Source organism: Lynx canadensis, chromosome D1 (assembly GCF_007474595.2).
Source record: "Lynx canadensis isolate LIC74 chromosome D1, mLynCan4.pri.v2, whole genome shotgun sequence".
NCBI classification, from domain to species: domain Eukaryota; kingdom Metazoa; phylum Chordata; class Mammalia; order Carnivora; family Felidae; genus Lynx; species Lynx canadensis.
Window position 1 is genome coordinate 97,785,444 of NC_044312.2, and position 20,757 is coordinate 97,806,200.

Consider the following 20,757-nt stretch of genomic DNA (forward strand, 5'->3'; position numbering starts at 1 on the left):
GTGACCATCTGGTGGGTGGGTGCATGACCCAAAGACCCGCCCAGCTCAGAGACCTAAATGCACGGGAGAAAACAGAGCCCTGCCTCTTCTCGGTCAGTCTTTCCCATTCCTGCCTCCGTGAGTGGCACATCTTCCTCTCCGTCAGAGACCTACCCCCTGAGCAGGAGTGTCTGAGCCTGGCCTTTGTCTGCCCCCACTCCAACAAAATGGATGCCCCGTGGGTTATTTTCTCTCTTCCGTTGAAACCCATAGTCATTTCCTGTCCCAGCTAGAAAATCTGGTGCATTTGATAAGGCACAGTGGGTGAGGTCGAAGAAGGGGTGTCTTAGTGCCTGTCTATCCAATTCCCAAAGCCAGCAAGGAGCTCAGAATAAAAATAATCCATTATCATCATGAAAACTTCAGTCCAGAGAGCAGCTCCCGCTCCCACCCATCCCCTCGATTGCTTCAAAGGTTGTCACCTCTGTGGGTCTGATTTGAAAAGCCATCAGATGAGCTCTTGCGTTCGTAGAGTGCCCTGTGCTAGCCATTTTCCACCCTCCTTCCGACATACTCTGTGCCTTCTCTCCAACGAGGTAGTGACCTGGAGACTCAACAGATACAGGGACCTTCACTCCCTAGAAGCTTTGTCTTCCAGGGAGGGCTCTTGCTTGTCTGCAGCCATGAGATGGGACAGGCGTGGTTCTGCATGAAGGGATTGTTGTGCGGGAACGGGATTCTGGGAGTGGATTAAACCCCTGGGTGTCACTGCAAAGTACTTAAAAGAGGGAGAGCGAATTCCAGGTAATTGGTGTTGAGGCTTAGCTGCCTCCGTTGAACACCTCGGGGGAGTGGGTTGTTACCATTCGCTGAGAGGTGCCATAGATATTATATCTCAAAACGACCAAATACAGCCAGGTGCTGAACAAATTTTGATCTGTTTTGGGAGACTGTGATTGATGCCAGAGAAAGTAATTCTGGCTTTTAGAGCTTGATGATTGTTTGCACAGCCGAACCAGAGAAGAGCGTATCTTTCCTTGTGCTCTGTGATTCAGGTGATTCTTGTGAGGAGACAGGCGAATGAGCAGTTTGCCTTCTGAATCCAGGAGTAGGAAAGTTTGGGTCTACCCCAGTTCTGTCCGATGCTAGCCACAAGCCTGATTAATTTTGGATGTCGAACCCCAGGCTCTCACTAAACTGGGGACTGGAAAATATTTTGCACATTGAGCAGACCCCTGCAGCTGGAGAGCTGCAACTCAGAAGGGTCCGTGTGGAAAGACCGCCCTGGGCCAGGGGTCCTCTTCTCCCTCCCCCACAAGTTCTTGGTTTGCGGCACGCCTGGGCGTCGTGGATATCACGGTACTGTCTTCATGGCTCAGGGAGACCGATGCTCATGTCCGATGCTGACAAGCACACAGATGCGTTGATTTAGTCTCTGGACACAAGCAGGTTCTGGGGACCTAAGCGCCATGCATCCTGCCCGTGTGACCCTGGCAGGGTGGAGCTCACGACTGCTTCTCTCAGAGCGGGGGAGGCAGCCGGCGCTCATGTTTGCACTGCTGCCTCCCTTGGCCTTAGCCCCGCAACCCCGGGGTCTGTGCTGCAGCCTGCTGTCAGGTAGATTGGTCCCTGGACTCTAGTGGTTCCCCTTATAAGGTCACGGCCTCCTCCAGGGCCGAGTAGAACGGAGGCTACAGGGGACTATCCGTGACAACGGGCACGACATGCTCCAGGGTGCTCTGCCCGAGGGGCCAGGAATGTAGACTCACAATGCAGGCGGCTACCGCGACCGCCACCAGTACTGAAAGTGGAGTTCGTGTGTCTTTTCTTGGGGGGGGGGGGAGAGGGGTAACCGTAATAATTGCTTAATAAGGAAAACTTGGAAATTACAGAAAAACTTACAAAGTAGGTCCACCTGTAACGGCCAATCACTGTTAAAGCATTGGTATATTTCCTTCAAGTAGTTTACCAAGCCTTGTTTTTAGAGCATGGTTGGAACTATAGAATAGATAGCTTTCAGCCCTCCTGTTCTCGCGTTGCATCCTATCAGGGCCCTTTTTCCGAGTCACGAAAGATCCCTTGAAAACACTTTTCTATAGATGAGCCATTCCATCGTACGAATATGCCGCGGTTCGCTAAGCTGTTGCCCCGGTATCGGACGTTTCGGTGTTTTTTGCTTTCGCGTTATTGTAAACGATGCTACAGCCAGGGCGGTGGTATGCCGAGTCGTCCACTCGGTCTGCATCTTCTGGTCCTTTTTAAAATTTTTCAAAAATTGCGACAGAATGCACATACCATAAAGTTTACCACTGTAACCATTTTTTGAAGTATGCAATTCAGCAGCATCAATTTCACTCGCGTTGCGGGGTCGTGACCACCATCCGCCTCAAGACTCTTTTCGCCTTCCCCCACTGAAACTATATACCCATTACACACGAACTCCCCGTCCCCCCACTCCCCACCCTGGCCCCTGGCAACCCCCGTTCTCCTTTCTGTCTCTGAATTTGACTGTTCCTGCAAGGACCTCATATAAATGGGATCCTACCGTATGTGTCCTTTTGTGATCGGCTCACTTCGCTTGGTATGTGTCTTCAGGGCTCATTCGCGGTACAGCGTATATCGGAATTTCCTTCCTTTTTAAAGCCAAGTAATAGCCATCGTATGTGTATTCCACATTCCTTTCATCCACGTATCCATCAGCGGGCATGGGTCGCTCCCACCTGCAGACGGTTGTGAATAGTGCTTCTGTGAACACGGGTGTACGAGGCCATATTGCCAATTTGTTTCCCCGAGGCTTGTGCCCACTTATTCTCCACCAGTAGTCTGGGAGACACTTTTCTAGCCAGTGTGGATGTTATCATTGAAAAGAGAGAGGGGGAGTCGGTTAAGCGTCCGACTTCAGCCAGGTCACGATCTCGCCGTCCGTGAGTTCGAGCCCCGCGTCGGGCTCTGGGCTGATGGCTCAGAGCCTGGAGCCTGTTTCCGATTCTGTGTCTCCCTCTCTCTCTGCCCCTCCCCCGTTCATGCTCTGTCTCTCTCTGTCCCAAAAATAAATAAACGTTGAAAAAAAAAATTTAAAAAAAAAAGAAAAGAGAGAGGGGGAGAGAGGGAGAGAAATCTGTGCCAAAGAGACAACGTGCTACTTGCCGTTTCTTTCCTTTGGAGTGATGCTGAGTGCTTTTCATTTGCTCGTGACCCATTGGGATTTTTCCCCGGGAATGATTGCGTACCCGGGACTGCCCCAAATACCGTTCTCTGGGCGATGCCGGCCAGTCCGACTTTGATTCCTATCCTGGCTTTTGAGACAAACCATAGCATGAGGAAAAGAAGTGTATTTTTTATGACGAATTTCCTGGATGCTCGCGTGGTGTGGATCCTTAAGACTCCAGTTTCCTCTTGTCCTTTTGATCTCTCCGCCTCTGCTTCTCTGTGGGTGTTACATCCTCTCAGCTTTGGAAGGGGGCAGGTTGGATGTTGGAAATGTCATTTCAGGGAGCGGGGGTAAGGGAGAGATTCTGAGGGTTTGGCAGAACTTTAAAGGTTATCTGGGCATGGCTGGTGCTTTACATGCCCACAGAGGAGCCGTGAGATCTAGTGGGAAAGACACAGACCTCAAAGCTCCATCTCCCATTTATTCGCTGTGTGACTTCAGGCGACTCACTTAGCGTCTCTGAGTCTTAGTTTCCAGTCGTTGCTAACCTCCTCTTGGGTCTTATTTCCCTTCGTCTCCTGTCAGCATCGGGCACCCACTTTTTAAAGACATTGATCTTCAGCATTTGTTAATTGGCCTTCGGGGCGCCGTTGTCACATGGGTTGTTTCTTCTAGGCTTCGTGAAATCCTGGAAACAGTCCAGGAATCCCACACTTAGCGCCATCGGAGGCCTGCAGGTGTCTGGGGGTCCCCGCGGTTAAAATTTAGCCAAGAGCGAACGACATGACCTTTCGGTTTGGTAATCGTTTTTATATCTGGTGTTGAATTTTTGTGCTTACCAGTACGTGGGAGGTAGGCAGGGCGGCTGTCATCCCTAGTCTCAGAAAACAGAGACCGTCAGAGGGTCGGAGGCTTGCTCGAGGTCGCACAAAACTGTGACGTTGGGACGAGGGACCGGCTCTAGCTGGGGTCCCGATCCCGGACAGGCAGCCGTCCTTCGACTTTTGCGCACGCCCCTTGCCTGTGGACCTCTGACCTCCACCGAGTGGCCCGTGCGTTCTCACCTGTCCCCCTCGCCCCCAGGTACGTGGTCATCTCCCGGGAAGAGAGGGAGCAGAACCTGCTGGCGTTCCAGCACAGCGAGCACATCTACTTCCGAGCCTGCCGGGACATCCGGCCCGGGGAGCGGCTCCGGGTCTGGTACAGCAAGGAATACATGAAGCGTCTGCACAGCATGTCCCAGGAGACCATCCACCGCAATCTGGCCAGAGGTGAGTCCCCACCCGAGGTGAGGGCCACGCCCGCCACCAAACACAGGGGAGGCCAGGAGTGCTTCTCTGGGAGCTTCCTGAGAAGACCGTTGGGGAATGCAGTCCAGCGGCGACGGGGAGACCCAGAGGGACGCGGGGCGGGGGACGGACGGTCTGCGTGTGAGCGGCGGCTCTGGGCGGGGCCGCAGACCCTCCAGGGTGCCGTCCTCCCTCAGAAACCCTGGCGCAGGCATCGGAGAGTATCCGGGAGAGAGACAGGGCCCCAAAGCCAAGCGCATAAGTGTAATCAAAGTTGGTCCTCTTTCTCCGACTCAAACCGACGGGAAGGTGCTACAACCCGTCCCTGTCGCAGTGATACTAACATTTGCTAAGTGCTTACCCCGTGCCCAGCGGCGGTTCTGCGGTGTTCCCCTACCTCGTAAGGGTGCGGTGGGAATTAGCTGGGTAATGCGCCCATTTGGAGCAATGCCCACCTTGAGCCCTGTAAGCCCTCGGTTGGAAACTTTTAAGGCTGACCGTCCCGTGTGGCTGATCATCCCCCAGCTCACCAATGTAGAAACTGAGCATCGGATGAATACAGCGACTCACCCGGGGTCACGGGGCTAGGAAGGGCACTGTCCAGGGTCTCAGCTCTAACCTACGACGGTATACGGCCTCCCAGACCAAACTCGCTTCTTCCCAGCTTCCTCCTGGCCTCATTCCTGAAAGTCCTAATCACACGCTGTGAATGAACCATCCCTGTTAGAAGAAGGCAGTTCTTCTCAGGGAGGGAGGTGGGAAGGTGACCTTAGGTGTGGGTGGTGGCCTGGTGGGGGAGATGTCCATCCAGCTCCATTTAAATGCGTCATTTGAAAGTGGCTTAAAATGCTCCCCAGCCCCTAGCCCTTTGCCTCTCTATTCCAGCCTCAGCCTGGCCCAGGCAAACTGGTGAATCCAGCTCCTCTCAGGGGGATATTTCTTGCATTAAGGAAAAGCATTCAAAGACCCAGAGTCCATCTGGTCTCAGGAACCAGGACTATACCCAAGCCCCACCATGTCACGCTCCTGACCGACCTACTTACTGGAAATAAATCTTCACATGGAGTATGAGTGGAGACGAGGGAAAGGGGGCAGGGTGGCCCATTGCAATTAAGCTATGTTCATTTTTTTGAAGTTTATTTATTTTGAGGGAGAGTGAGAGAGAGAGAGAGAGTGAGCACTAGCAGAGAGGGGCAGAGAGAGGGAGAGAATCCCAAGCAGGCTCCGTGCTGAGCCCAGCATGGGGCTTGATCTCATGACCATGAGACATGACCGAGCCGAAATCGAGAGTCAGACGCTCCACCAGCTGAGCCACCCAAGCGCCCCAAGGCTGTTTTTAAAAACAAAACAGAACAAAGCGGGTTGTGGACCTTGAATGCACAGCTGCTGCCTGACTTGGTAAAAGGTATCTGTGATTGGGGGGGCGGTGGGGAGACCCAGCCGACATACTCACCTCTTGTCTTCTTCGGAACCGGAGGGTGGCCACGTGCCGATCTCACTCGGGAAGGCAGGTTTCTATGACGAGATTCCCATGGTTTCCATTTGACCTCTGAAGAGACCTTGTGTAACCGTGCCTGATGCACAATACATCTTTGTTGAACGGATAAGGGAAGACACGAATGAAGACGGCCAAGAAGTCTCCAAAAGAATCGTCCTATCACCAGAAGAAAAGAAAACCAAGAGAAGTCCTAACTGAGGACACAGGTTCCATCCCTTGGCCATAATCTTCTGAAATTCTCCTGGATTTGTGATATCCTCCCCCACCCCCACCCCCACCCCCACCCCAGTGTCTTCTCCAAAGCACATCAAGCTGCGGTCATCCTCAGAGAGCCCCGAGATCCGAGGGGAACGCTCGGAGGAGGGAGTGACCTTTCGGGAGTGGTTCAAAGGAGGCGTAGCAGAGAGGCTTGCGATGGGATACGTGAAGATTTGTGAAGATACAGGAGGAAGGAGTGGCTGTTCCTGGCCAGGCTGAGCAGTAGGAAACAGGAAGGAGACTGAAAGGCACCGTGGGGCCGGGCCAGAGCAGCGGGTGGGCTTGATCCTAAAGCCCTCGGGAGCAGTCATGAGCTCAGTGGCCTTTAGCTGTGTAGACGTCTCTGTAGCATGTAGCTTTGGCAGGCTCTGAATACAGTTTAGTGGCATCTTAGATCGGTGGGCCAGCCCCGCTCCGGGAAGGGGATCCCGACACTCAGTCACCGAGGGTCTTGCGTGGAAGGAAGTTTCTTTGTAATTGGGGGCTGGAGCCCTGAGAAAGGCCAGAGCATGAATTACTGGTCCTTCTTAAGTAGGGACGTTACCTGAAGCCCAGAAACTTCTTCCTGCAGACAGCGTAAAGTATGCCTTTGTGGCGATCTTTTAAGAACGGGATGCATCGGATAGGCGTATTCAAAAAAAACCTTGTGTCATTTCATCCACTTTCAGCCACCGATTCACTCTGTGGTGTTTCCCCCCGTATTTAATGGAGGCTTTGAAATCAATTCCCCGATGCTGAAAGGTCCTTCTCGGCCTTTAGATTTTTCTGAGCGCCTTGAGTCCGAAGAAGTCCCCCACGCATCCTAGGAGATTTGAATGACCTTGTCTTTAAGCAGAGACGCATGAGGACTCCCTGCTGATGTATAGCCTTGAGCTCCCGACATAAGCTGTTTGCTGCCTGACTGGTCTGTGAGAAGTGAAAGCGTGGCCCTTGACGTTTGGAGATTCTAAATGGGCAAGTGTCATAGCTGATCTGTACCGCGAACGTGTTAGTGTTCACGTCCACCCTTTCTGCTCCTCGGTCATTATAAAAATACAGGCTGTGAGAGCCACCTGACTTTCAGGGGCCCTGAACATAACGTTCAGGCATTCGTGCGAGGACAGAAGAGGGGTGTCCTGATTAGGTTACCCCCTTTTGTGCTGTTACCCGTCGGAAGCCTGGATTCATACACGGGCCGGGGCACGGCACCCCTTGCCGGCTGCGGGGAGCCAGGGCTCGGGCATAGCATGGATCTTCTGGATTGTTCCCAGAGATCCTTTGGCCTCTGCTCTACTCAGAGGTTTTTAGCAAACACGGCTTTTGGAAATCCATCCGCAACATACATTCAGGTCAAGCCACTGCTCGGAGTCAGCTCCCAGGGCCCCGCCTCTATCTAGGAAGCCCTTTGAGATTCCCCGGCCCCACAGGCCGCCGTCAGGACCTTCTGAGGGTCCCCTGTAGCGTCTGCACCCCCGGGGAGCATACGCCCTTCTATAGCAATTTATGAGACTGTGGCGGCCGTTTCAAAGGATCAGGCTAAAATTCTTGTTGGGAGCTCGGCAACGTCTTTGAAGCCAGTCACGTGATGGAAAGAGCTAGAAAAGGGAGCGTTCTTTGTATCATCAGGTAAGGAGACACAGCTATATTTCAGGAATGCTTTGGGTCAGTGGGGTCACGCCCCTCTTTGTCATGCTGGAGGCTGCCCGCCCGGGAGCCGTCAGCCACTGCGGGGGGGCCCCCCCCCCCCCCGTCTTCCCGTTCCCCCCCATTCCCCCCTGCCTCGGTTGTGGGAGAACCACAGACGTTCAGGTCACGCTCTCTTCCGTGCACCTCGTCCTCTGATCACTGGGAGAGTTAGAAAGGATGGTTGGCTGTGGGTCGGTCTTTGCCCCGAGGGGCCGTCTCGGGGCGGCCAGGGAGAGGACTCCGTGTTTCGTGTGTACCTTTTACCAAGTCGAAGCAGCCGTCTTCCAATTGCCAGGACTGGACGAGAAGCCTGGAGGGCGGGGAGCCACACGCACTGAGCTCTGAGGTGCGCGCCCACCCGCCCGGTTTGATCGGTGGGGGTGTCATCTTCTAGGGCTACCGCACTTCCCGCTGCCCTCCCCTATAGCATTCTCTCCACTTGTGAATGTGCCGCGTGTATACATAAGGCTCCCGTGCAACGCGTGGTCTTTTTAGAGAGTTCTGCCCACGTTTCGGGATCCCACTCTAGACCCCGTGATCCGCTGAGTGACCCGCCTCTCTCTCCCTGCCGTGTCACACCTGCCCCACAAGGCCAGATCCAGAGGGATGTGTCAAGTGACTTTCCTGATAGGAGGCGTGCCTTGTTTTCTGTTGGTTTCTCCACGTCGGGGCTTTTCCCCCCTTCCTCACGCCCTGGTTTTCCTTCCTAGGAGAGAAGAGGTTGCAGAGGGAGAAGTCTGAACAGGCTCTGGATAACCCAGAAGACCTGAGGGGTCCCCTTCCGCTCCCCGTGTTGAGACAGGGCAAAAGTCCCTACAAGCGTGGCTTTGACGAGGGGGATGTGCACCCCCAGGCCAAGAAGAAGAAGATTGACCTCATTTTCAAGGACGTGCTGGAGGCTTCCCTGGAATCCGCGAAGGCGGAAGCGCACCAGCTGGCACTGAGCACCTCGCTGGTCATCAGGAAAGTCCCCAAGTACCAGGACGAGGCCTACAGTCGGTGCGCCATGACCGTGTCCCATGGCGTGCAGAATGTCGGCCGGACCCAGGGGGAAGGGGACTGGAAGATCCCCCAGGGGGTTTCCAAGGAACCAGGCCCGTTGGAGGATGAAGAAGAAGAGCCTTCGTCCTTCAAGGCCGACAGCCCCGCCGAGGCCTCCCTTGCGTCCGACCCTCACGAGCTCCCCACCACCTCCTTTTGCCCTAACTGTATTCGCCTAAAGAAGAAAGTCCGGGAGCTCCAGGCCGAACTAGATATGCTTAAGTCTGGGAAGCTTCCTGAACCCCCCGTGCTGCCCGCACAGGCCCTGGAGCTCCCGGAGCTCTCGGACCCCGCAGGTAAGTTGGCGTGGATGAGACTGTGGCCGGAGGGACGGGCGCCCGGTGGGCAGGGTGAGGGTGGCCCGGCGCTCTCTGCTGGAGCCACCTTCCCCGGGGGGACCTGAGGCGTGTCACGAGGGGGGGCGGACTCCGGTCGCGGCCCTTGCCCGCAGGTGCCTGCCCCCGACAGGCTGCTTCTCAGCTCCAGCGGGACGCCTCGCGTCATGCCCTTGTATCCCCCCCGTCAATAAAGGAAGTTCCACTGCTGGAGGGGTGTGTGCTGTGTTCTTGACCCGCTGCCTCTCTCTAGTGGGCCTACCGGTGTCTCAGCCCCACGCTCAACTTCTAAACCCAATCTCTCTCTCTCCCCAGTCCCAAGCAGGGCATCCCGTGGGGGAGAGCTCCCGGCCTTGTTGACCTCAGTCCCGGAACGCAGCCTCGTTCTTCTCTTCCCGAATCGCGCTTCAGCCGCACGCGGTCCTATCTCCCCTGCCCGGAGTGTTCTAGAAGGACTGGGATGCGGGGGCGTGTGGCTGCACGCCTCGGTGCTTTGCTGTCGGCCGCTGGGATCTTTAGACTCGGTCGACAACCGGCAAGGTTTTTTCGGAACACAGCTGCGGCTGAGTCCAGCATTTACGTAGCGTTTCCTATTTTAACCTCATCCCGTAGCGCAGAGTGAGGCGTTTCAGATACTCGAAGCATGCGTCTTGACCAAGCTGCATTCAGATCCTGAAATAGCCCCGGGGCCTTGGCAAGCTGCCTTCCCGCGAGGGCCGCACGCCGGCCCCGACCACGCTGGCCTCTGGGATAAGCGAGCCCCCGCGTCCTCGCCCCGGGGGGACTCGGGGACGCTCGACGTGCTTCGTTCTCTCCGCCAGGTCGGCTCTCGTGGTCGTGCCGCTCAGCCGGTGGGGAAGATGAGGTTCCGTGAGCACCCGCTGGTGGAGGGTGAGGGCCGGCGGCCCGGCGCGGGGCGGCCACCGGGGGGCGCCCCCCCCCCCCTCCCGCCAGAGAGGAGAAGCCACACGCGGATAGCCAGAGTGCCTGTAAAACAAATCGTAGGCCGGGGTTCGGTCCGTCGTCGCAGGTGGCTCGCGGGTCACGCAGCGCGGCGCCTTTGTTTGGGGCAGCGTGCCCGGTCGCTTTGGAGAAGTCGCTGTGTTCGCCCCCGGGCCTTCAAATGTCTCCTTCCCGTTTGTCTTGCAGCCTCTGAGAGCATGGTGTCCGGCCCCGCCATCCTGGAGGACGACGACCAGGAGGTCGACTCGGCCGACGAATCCGTCTCCAACGACATGATGACCGCCGCCGACGAGCCCTCCAAGATGTCGTCCGCCACCGGGCGCCGGATCCGGCGCTTTAAGCAGGAGTGGCTCAAGAAGTTCTGGTTCCTGCGGTACTCCCCCACCCTCAACGAGATGTGGTGCCACGTCTGCCGCCAGTACACGGTGCAGTCGTCCCGCACGTCGGCCTTCATCATCGGCTCCAAGCAGTTCAAGATCCACACCATCAAGCTGCACAGCCAGAGCAACCTGCACAAGAAGTGCCTGCAGCTGTACAAGCTGCGCATGCACCCCGAGAAGACGGAGGAGATGTGCCGCAACATGACCCTGCTCTTCAACACCGCCTACCACCTGGCCCTCGAGGGCAGGCCCTACCTGGACTTCCGGCCCCTGGCCGAGCTCCTGCGGAAGTGCGAGCTCAAGGTGGTGGACCAGTACATGAACGAGGGCGACTGCCAGATCCTCATTCACCACATCGCCCGCGCGCTGCGCGAGGACCTGGTGGAGCGCATCCGCCAGTCGCCCTGCCTCAGCATCATCCTGGACGGGCAGAGCGACGACCTGCTGGCCGACACGGTGGCCGTCTACGTCCAGTACACCAGCAGCGACGGGCCCCCGGCCACGGAGTTCCTGTCCCTGCAGGAGCTGGGCTTCTCCGGCACGGAGAGCTACCTGCAGGCCCTCGACCGGGCCTTTTCTGCCCTGGGCATCCGGCTGCAGGACGAGAAGCCCACCGTCGGCCTGGGCATAGACGGGGCCAACGTCACGGCCAGCCTGCGCGCCAGCATGTTCATGACCATCCGCAAGACGCTGCCCTGGCTGCTGTGCCTGCCCTTCATGGTGCACCGGCCCCACCTGGAGATCCTGGACGCCATCAGCGGGAAGGAGCTCCCCTGCCTGGAGGAGCTCGAGAACAACCTGAAGCAGCTGCTCAGCTTCTACCGCTACTCGCCGCGCCTCATGTGCGAGCTGCGGTCCACGGCGGCCACCCTGTGCGAGGAGACGGAGTTCCTGGGGGACATCCGCGCCGTGAGGTGGATCATCGGGGAGCAGAACGTCCTCAACGCCCTCATCAAGGACTACCTGGAGGTGGTGGCCCACCTCAAGGACGTCAGCAGCCAGACCCAGCGGGCGGACGCGTCCGCCATCGCGCTGGCCCTGCTGCAGTTCCTCATGGACTACCAGTCGGTCAAGCTCATCTACTTCCTCCTGGACGTGATCGCCGTGCTCTCACGCCTGGCCTACGTCTTCCAGGGCGAGTACCTGCTGGTGTCCCAGGTGGACGACAAGATCGAGGAGGCCATCCAGGAGATCAGCCGGCTGGCCGACTCCCCGGGGGAGTACCTGCAGGAGTTCGAGGAGAACTTCCGGGAGAGCTTCAACGGGATCGCGATGAAGAACCTCAGGGTGGCCGAGGCCAAGTTCCAGTCCGTCCGGGAGAAGATCTGCCAGAAGACCCAGGTGATCCTGGCCCAGAGGTTTGATTCCCGCAGCCGGATCTTCGTGAAAGCCTGCCAGGTGTTCGACCTGGCCGCCTGGCCCAGGAACAGCGAGGAGCTCGTGAGCTACGGCAAGGAGGACATGGTGCAGATATTCGAGCACCTGGAGGCCATCCCCACCTTTTCCCGGGACGTCTGCAGGGAGGGGCTGGACCCCCGGGGCAGCCTGTTGATGGAGTGGCGGGAGCTCAAGGCCGACTACTACACCAAAAACGGCTTCAAAGACCTGATCGGCCACATCTGCAAGTACAAACAGAGGTTCCCGCTCCTGAACAAGGTCATCCAGGTCCTCAAGGTCCTCCCCACTTCCACCGCCTGCTGCGAGAAAGGCCGCAACGCCCTGCAGCGAGTTCGCAAAAACCACCGCTCCCGCCTGACCCTGGAGCAGCTCAGCGACCTGTTGACGATCGCCGTGAACGGCCCGCCCATCGCCAGCTTCGACGCCAAGCGAGCCCTGGACAGCTGGTTTGAGGAGAAGTCTGGCAACAGTTACGCGCTGTCGGCCGAGGTCCTCAGCAGGATGTCCGCGCTGGAACAGAAGCCGGTGCTGCAGACCGTGGACCACGGGTCAGAGTTTTACCCGGACATCTAGGGGGCCGGCGTCACAGAGTTCACTAAGCTGTTGAATATTTTTTTAATCTATACTCATAAGCTTTGATATATTCTATAAATATATATTATATTATATATATATATACATACATATATATATATATATATATATATATATATAAAAACCCACACTGAAAATTTTTAAGAACCGAGGTGACGCATCCACCAGAAGCCACTGGGAGCTTTCACAAAGGAACGATGTTGGAAACCGACTCTTGTCTACAAGATCCCGCAGCCGTTTTCACTCACGGAAGCATGTGCTGGGGCCACACGCGTTCCCGCCTAACAGCCAACCAACAGCCTAAGCTAAAACGACGGGTCTCTGTCATCACCTTTAGGTGGTTTGTTTCGTTTTATGTTTTCGTTTGGGGGGGGTTGAGGGGCTGGGGTTTGGGTTTCTGTCTTGCCTTTGCTTTTCCCGTTTGGTTTACGACGGGGGTTCTTGGCCTCTTCGCTGCCGTGCTGGCGTAGCTGAGACCCATCTCTGATTTTGGAGGGGGGCAGGTGGTGTATCCGGATTGGGGTGTGTGTGTGTGTGTGACTTTCTCCCTTGTCCCACCTGATTTCAGCTTGAGAGGTTTGTGCTCGTTTCCTGTTGAGCGTTCCTTCACTGTCTTAGAAACAAACGTGTCGGTCAAACTGTGACACCCACCACTCCCCACCTCTGTCGCCTCTCCCGTCTCTGGGTTCTGGATTCCCTCCTTCCAGCCCCCTGGATCCTGAAGATATTACCTGTTGTACTGAAGGCAAAACTGCCTTACAACCGAGCTTGAAATCGTGGGGAAGGGACAAGGTGTGTGTTGGGGGGTGGGGGGTGGGGTGGGAATTTTTTTTTGCATTCCTGTTCTCCCGTGGTGTGGGGTAAAATAATACAATTCCATTCAGATCCAGGACTTTGGGGGAAATGAAGAGCCAGGAAGTCCAGACCCTCATAGGGCAGCGATTTTTGGCTAAAAGCAAGTCCGATGGAGAGTGTGGATTCAATTTACGTGAATTATTTATGCTCTGTCTTTATAATCATATGATGTGTTGGGGGCATTTTTTTGTGCATTTAATAATCAAATGCCTGCTATAGTTCAGTGGCAGGAGATGTCAATGCAGGTTGTGCCCTGGGTTGTGCGTGACTCCAAGGAGGGTCCCTAGAGATGGTGGCCTTCTTTGGTGACAAGGCTGATAATAAACCCTTCAGCCTGGCAGGAAGCAGTGGGGAGCCAGGCCTTGTATCCATGCCTGTGAATGCCTCCTTTTTTGAACAGGGTAGAGACGTCCTAAAGAAAAGGAATAAACAAGAGGTCAGACGGGACTCTCAAGGCAGCAGCCTACATACACACACACACACACACACACACACACAGACGCACACACACACGCACGTACACACACACACACACACACACACACACACACAACCACAATATAAGCTTTAGAAATAGCCACTTGCCTATTCCCTGGGGCAAGTAATGGTTTTAAGCTAGAGGAGTCTGATCGATGCTCTTTTGTTCATTTAACTACCAGTATACCTCGCAAGGGAGTTTTTTTAAACAAAATGTGCGTGAGCTGTTACAAACTTCTGTTCATGTTTCCACATCTGACTTATGCATATCTGATATGCAGAGATCCTACATTGTGGGTGCAGGTCGTGTTCGGGGGAGGAAGGAAGATCTGCGTTGTCCGTGGTCAGGTCCTCTCACTCGGCAGAGGGTGGGCAGAGAGGACGGTGTGATCGGGCCACAGGCCAGGCCCCCGTGTCTCCAACCTGCTCGGCTCAGACGTAGAACTGTGGTGGCTTCCTTCCTTCTTGGTTTAGCTTGTCTCCGAGGCCTCGTGCCGCTGTTGAGAACCGTAGTGGAAATGTCATCAACACTGAACATGTCATTCCCCTTTCCTTGTCCTGCCCGTACCTTCACTCCCCACACGTCCCCTCCCCCCACCCCTATGGTCTTGGTGCTAAGATAACTTTAGAATCATTGCTGCTAGTTGATAGCTTTTCATTATATAAATATATTATATATATATATATTATATATTATTTTTGAAACTTTTTCGTTTGTTTTCAACAGTGATGTAGCATGTTAAAAAAAAAAAAAAAAAACAAGAAACAAAAAAAAAACAAACCACCCGGTTTTCTCCAACTGTCCCACTGCCAGGCCTCATATGCTGCCTTGTTCAACAAATCAATGCACCCCTGCCTGGTGACATTCACCACCCACCCCCCCCCTCCTGGCCCCCTTCCCAGTCCCTCGTACTTCCCCACCCTCCTCTGAACAAGGAGAGAGCAGAAACTAGCAAGGAAACACCCAAAGCTCTTTCTGAGGCTTCGGAATTCCCAGCCTCAAACCATGTCCGTACTTCAAGCTGATGTGTTCCCTACCCGCCCCCCCCCGCCCCCCACCCGCCCTCCGCCGCTCCTCCCATCCGGGTCAGTATTTGTGGTCAAGTGGGATGCCTTTGCAAAGCACAAGGTTCCACCCTACCCTCCCGGACATTCTGTCCGCCACACACAAAAACTATCATGCCTGTGGGAGCTTTCTTGGAACATCACGCGGACTAAGGGAGGTGGGTCGGGGGCAGAGAAGGCTGGCAAGGGGAACCTTGGTGGGGGCCGGCAAAAGTAGGTTGGGATCCTTTCTTCGAGCCACCAGTTGCCTTAGACCTTCTCCTTTCCCCTTCTGCTCCTCTCCTCCCACTACACTGGGAGCCATCCCCTGGACCACTCATTTGAAAACCGGGAAGAGAGAATCACTGATGTCTGCCTGAGGACTGGTCAGGGCCGTGACTGTTTCAAGAGGCCATGGCCCGAATTAGCTCCGATTTTTATCCAGACGGGGGAAAAAGATCCTTCGGGCCTACGCCAGCATCTGCCGTGAGCTGGTGACATACCTCTGGGCTAGGAGCATGAGCGCGAGCTAGCAGCACGGGGACTGCGGGTGGTCTCCTGCCGGGCCAGGCTCCACGCCCGGGGCAGGTTGAGCTCTCTCGGGGGCCGGGGGTGCTCGAAGTTTGGCAAGGCGCTCTAAAACTCCGGGTGCTCATGGCTTCTGTTGAATCCAGCCAGGCCTGGGTGGTGTGAGGCACTCTGAAGGCCACTTTACCTTGGGACCGGAAGTAACCAGGGCACAATTTGGGTGACACGCCCACTGCAATTTACACAGGGTCTTTTTTTCAACCCGGATGCTCCCAGGAGGCTCAGTGCTCCCAGCCTGTGAATGTCGCGCGTGATTTCTAACATGGGAGTTGCCACTCTCCCGCCTCCTCGTGAAAGACTTTCGGGAGAACGGGCCCCCACGGGGTCTCGCCCAGGGAACCACAGGCTTAGCTAGCCTGATCTCCCTTTGATGGGTATAAAAAGCTGTGGCCGGGCAGTCCTTGTATCCCAAATATGGTCACTTCAGATGAGACAGAGCCCTTGAGCTCAGCCACTGGCTTAGAATGACATGTTTGTCTCCGGGGTTGAGACTTGTCCTAATTGGGCTGACCGATGAGTGATTTTCTTTGGCTCATAGAGGAGGGTGGGAAGTGAGTTCAGGTTCGTGGCCGTGTGTGCCCAGGAGATACACTGCACAGCCTGGGCGCCACAAGCCCTTATGATTAACATGGTTCGCTTCCTCTATTGGAGGACAAAGACACCCCCTGCCATCCAGTATCTGTGGAAGCTGAGGGTAGCCCAGCCCCGTCTACAGCTCTCGCCACATCAGAATCCCCACGTTTTGCCCACCCCGTCGGACAGGAGAGTCCAGGCATCCAAAACACCAGGTTTTTATTTTTATTTTTACTTTGTCCACGACTGCCTACGACATTCTTGTCTCCTCATCCTCACTGGAGAATGAGAGCGGGCTTGGGCTGCCGGGCGTCTGCTTGGGCGGCCGCGGTGCCGGGCCCTGAACCCAGGGCAGGTGGGGGTCTCGCCCCAGCCCCGCTACCTGTTTCCATGTTGAGTTGTCTTGCTCAGCCCCCTGTCCTTGACTTGCTTATTATGTCAACCCTCTCATTTGGAGGAAGGACCTTGTAATTATTTAAGGTAACGTTTAAATAGCTGCCATTTGGACGTGATACCGAGAAGGAGGAAACAGGGAAGGACGCATAGAATGCCGAACGTGGTCGCAGCGAGACAGAAATGGCTTATGGGATTGGCCCACCTGGGCTGTGGGGCCGCTGTTCTCCTGAGCCCCGTGGCGTCCAGGAGGTGGCCTGGGGTTGAAGTAGAACTTCTTTTCTAGATTCCTCCCCGTGTGTTTTCCCTCCCATCCCCTCTAGGGATAGGAATTCTGGATCTGGCTCTGGTGATGGCATATGGTCTGGGTTGATTTCCAACTAGAATTTGTGTTTTTCTAGGTCCTACGCCCAGTTTGTGCAGAGGGTTCCGGGGACACTGGACCTCACGCCCCCCTCACCCCTTCAAGTGGCCACCCTAGCCAGGTCAGCCTGGGACAGCCAAAGCAGGGAGGCCAGGCCTCCTTAGGTGAGAAAGGCGTGTTTGGACAGCAGGGGACCCTGGGACGGTCCCATTGCAGACACCAGCCTCCTGGGAGTGGTCATGGGTTCTGTGCTGGGTCGTGGGTTCTGGCCTTGTTTCCTCCTCATATCTTGAGGAAGGAAGATTTCCTCCAGAGACACGTGGGGCCCTTCTGCTTGGAGGGAGACCTCTCTCCTGGTCTCTGCTCACAGGGTCCTTACGCTGAGTGGATGGAGCTGTGATATTTTAAGAAGCCTTTGAGGTGATCCTTGTGCGTTAGCCAGAGGGAGGAAAAAAAGTGCCCTTTTGGGAGGAAAATGGTACAGCCCTCCTCTTCCATCTGGCTTTCCCCCCTCCGCCCTGTCCCCCCCCCCCCCCCATCCCTTCAAGTGGTGTTGCCCTGGAAATACCTATGCAATCCAGTCTCCCTAGGAGAGCGCATGGAAGCAGGGGGTATGTGCAGTGTATCATACAAATGCTACAGCATATATATTGTATATATGGACATATGCCGTACGTATACACACAGAGTAAGAGATTAAATCACGTCTATATATCTATAAATAATATCCTATATATTTATACATTTCTATGTTTTAAATAGATATAAAAATAGAGTCTATAGAGAGCTGGGAGAGCAACGGGAAAGCCTGTCGCTATGTTGTGCAAAGAGGGAGGAGGCAGGGCCTCTGCAGGGGGAGATGTGGAAGCCAGGAGGGCACTGTCTGCCGGGAATGGGGTCTCCTGCCCACAGTGCAGGACAGGAGAGTCCCCGGGCCTCTGCCCTCTCCGCGCACTTTCTCTCCTTTACCGCAGGCTTGGGCTGAGGTGGAAGGAGATACTCGCCCTCTGAGCTCCAGCCGAAGTGCCCCCCACGTCCCCCCTCACCCCCTGCAGTCCGACACTTAGGTGGTCACTGCTGCTCGGCCCTGGGACGTGGTCTCTGGGCCCTGGTGGAGGGACCACTGCACAGTTTCCCCTAATGCCCTCCCCCTACAGGAATGAGCAGCGCTGGTGGCAACCGGAAAGGTGCACATTGGACCCAGAGGGGCCCGGGGAGGATGCCCTCCTTCCCCCCTTAGGTGCTTCTGCTGACCCCTAGAGGCCAAGCCTCTGAAGTGCGGCTGCTCCCGCCTCCTTCACCCCCTCCACCGCTGTCTGCCAGGGCGCTGCAGGGGTGAAGCAGGCGGCGTGAACATCACCAGCCAGTGCTGCCCGCTACGTGGAGGCTTTCGGGCCAGGGCGGGGGGCGCCGGAGAAGGGCGGGAGCGGCAGACCCCCCGCACCCAGGGCTTCAGTGAAAACTCAAGTTCACAAGCAGGGCTTCGGCTCAGCCCGGTTTGCACAGCTGCTGTTGCTGGCTGTACTCAGGACAACGCTCTCCCCTCCCCCTCGTGGAGGCCCGTGACCCCTCCGCCCACCGCCACCGTAACAGGCAGGTTTAGTTCACGTACACTGTTCCGATTCTGTGACTCGAGGCAGCGGCTGAGCCGGATGCCCCGAGCTTATCCGCTTCCACTGGGGAGGACGCCTTCCCTGGCTTTTATCCCTGCTCCCGCCCCAGGCTGGGAAGGTGTGTCTGGGGCGTCTGGGGAGGCCGCTGGTGCAGCCGGCAGTGCCACCGAGGGCTTGCGTGGCCCCGACCAAATCAGGAGCCCGTTCGCTTCCGGGTTTCTCTCCACCGTTTCGTTTCCCTGGAGGTAGGAGAGGAGGGGCCGACAGGGCTGCAGGTGATAGGAGACAGCCAGCGGCCGCCCCCTCTCCTCCGGACCAGCCTAGGCCTTTCGGCTCTCCAAAGGCACTTACCTCTGTCCCCGAGCCTCCTCTGACCCCACGTCCTCCTCTTCCCTGCCATCTACCAACGTACCTCAGTCTCCAGCAGACCCAACCTCTACACCTATGGTCTGGGGCAGGTCTGTTTCGCCAATGCCCACCTCTTCGCCCCTCCACGTCTGCCTGGGTCTCCTTGAGCCACAGCTGGCTGCCCACTGGGTCTCGGAATCCCTTCCAGTGCCTCCAGAAAGACCAGGGCGGCCCGAGCCTTCCTGCCACGGTGGTGGGTCAGACCCGTGGCCAGGGGTGGGCATCCCCGGGTAGCAATCCACGATGCACTGTACCTCAGAGAGAGAGCATACCATGGGCCTCACGGGCACCGTGCCTCCGTCCAGGCGAGGACAGCCGGTTACAGTAAATACTGCTTGCGAGGAGACAAGGGCCAGGCTGCCCTCGGGCGCCCCTGCGTCTTCACTTTGGTCTCTCGGGAAGAGCCAGCAGGTCTGATTTGCTCTGTTTCAGCCCTGTCTCTCTCCTTCTCTCCACCCCCACGCTGCTGAACCGATTCATTTCAATCACAAAGGAAAACTAAGGTGGGGGGGGGGGATACTTAGGAGTCTATTATCACACACATATTAATATGTTAATACTTTCTTTCTTAAAAAAAAAAAAAACCTCTTGACATTATTTTGCAGACTACGCTTTATAGTACCTGTGTGACGGGACCTAGAACACTGGATACAAATAGAGCTATGTTGGTTTATCATAATATGTACGCAGAAACTTTCCTTTTGTCATATTATCCTTGTAATGTAAGAAGATTGTTAATAAAAGCATTTAAATTTACTCACCAAGGTCGAATCTCTGCCTCCTTGCCTCCATCCCAGGCCTGGGCCCTGGGCAATCCAGAATGGGTCCTATTTCAAAGGCTCCAGGGTCAGGATAGGAGCCTGCCTGCCGCTGCCAGGTTGGAAGGTACTAGAAGAGACCTCTAAGCCCCTTCCTGCCTCTCTCGCTTTTCCCCCAGTCAAGTCCATTTCCAGCAGGTAACCTACATGCCTCACCCACCTATCTGGCCAAAAGGAGGTGTAAAACCGAAACCATTTAAAATAAACCTACCTGCCCCCACATGCCTTTATCTATCCCACAGAGACTCTGGGAGGAAGCACACCCAGAGCGGTTGCAGACAGACTGTTGTTCTGATGCTCTCTCCAACTGCCTTGCACAGTTCTCCACCTGCACACCTGGTCCCTGGGGAGGGTCTTCCCCCACTGGTTCACTAACGGCACTGGCACGGGGACGGGTGTAAGCGATGCTTTGCCCAAATTGTTCTAGAGAAAAGATGGGCATAAATTCAGTAAAGACATAAAGTGTTTGTATTTCTTCTAAAGAGGATCTAAGCTCTCCTACTCTCAGCTTCGGCTCCCCGCTAATTGGCTTCCTTTCAGGGGCCGTCCTTCTCCCCTTTCCTTAATCTCTGCCTTCTTAGTACCTGCTGTCTTCCTCCCAGGCTGTGACCCTCAGGTCACTCAGGTCCCCTCAGTTGGTCACTCAGAGGCTTCCTGTTGTGAAAGCCACCCCACAGTGCCCATGGAATGTTCTGGTTCTCTTCTTTTCCCAGAAGGTGGGGGATAGGAGAGGAAGGAGCAAAGGGCCATAGCTGTCCATGCCTATCCAGCCCAGGGGAACCAGCATCAGCCCACACTCCATTGCTGGCCATCTGGATTTGACTTTCATTGGCGGTCTCATCTGGAACCTATTAATGATTTCATCACTGGAGAGCAAGGAATGGAAAGACCCTCCACCTGCACTTGGCCGTGAGATCGGTCTCCCCCGAGCCGGGCTTGGAGGATGTGGTAAGGCAATGAAGTCTAGCCCACTCCCTTCCTTCCCCCTTCTCTCCAGTTGCTCCCTAGCTTCCCTCTCCAAGAATCAAAGGACAAGTTGCATTCACCTCAGAGAGATGACGCAGGACACTGAC

The 20,757-nt window shown here is 55.7% G+C and overlaps 1 protein-coding gene and 1 long non-coding RNA gene across 4 annotated transcripts in view; both read left to right on the forward strand.

Moving 5' to 3' along the window:
- PRDM11 (PR/SET domain 11) overlaps nucleotides 1-12,600 on the forward strand; it is a 48,209-nt gene extending 35,609 nt beyond the window's left edge. Inside the window, exons 6-8 of one of the 2 annotated variants that reach the window (XM_030331664.1) lie at nucleotides 4,214-4,401; nucleotides 8,551-9,177; nucleotides 10,366-12,600. In XM_030331664.1, coding sequence (XP_030187524.1) covers nucleotides 4,214-4,401; nucleotides 8,551-9,177; nucleotides 10,366-12,530 — 2,980 coding nt within the window. In that variant the 3' untranslated portion in view covers nucleotides 12,531-12,600. The remainder of the gene's footprint in view (nucleotides 1-4,213; nucleotides 4,402-8,550; nucleotides 9,178-10,365) is intronic. The other variant, XM_030331667.1, reaches the window with a different exon arrangement.
- Nucleotides 12,601-13,382: 782 nt separating this feature from the next.
- Nucleotides 13,383-19,622, forward strand: LOC115525665. Of its 2 annotated transcripts, XR_003972424.1 has the most exons (3): nucleotides 13,383-15,106; nucleotides 16,167-16,303; nucleotides 16,883-19,622. It is a non-coding gene; the product is annotated as an uncharacterized LOC115525665 (long non-coding RNA). The 2 variants fall into 2 exon arrangements; XR_003972423.1 differs by lacking the exon at nucleotides 13,383-15,106 and having other exon boundaries at nucleotides 15,115-16,303.
- The last annotated feature ends 1,135 nt before the right edge of the window (nucleotides 19,623-20,757 follow it).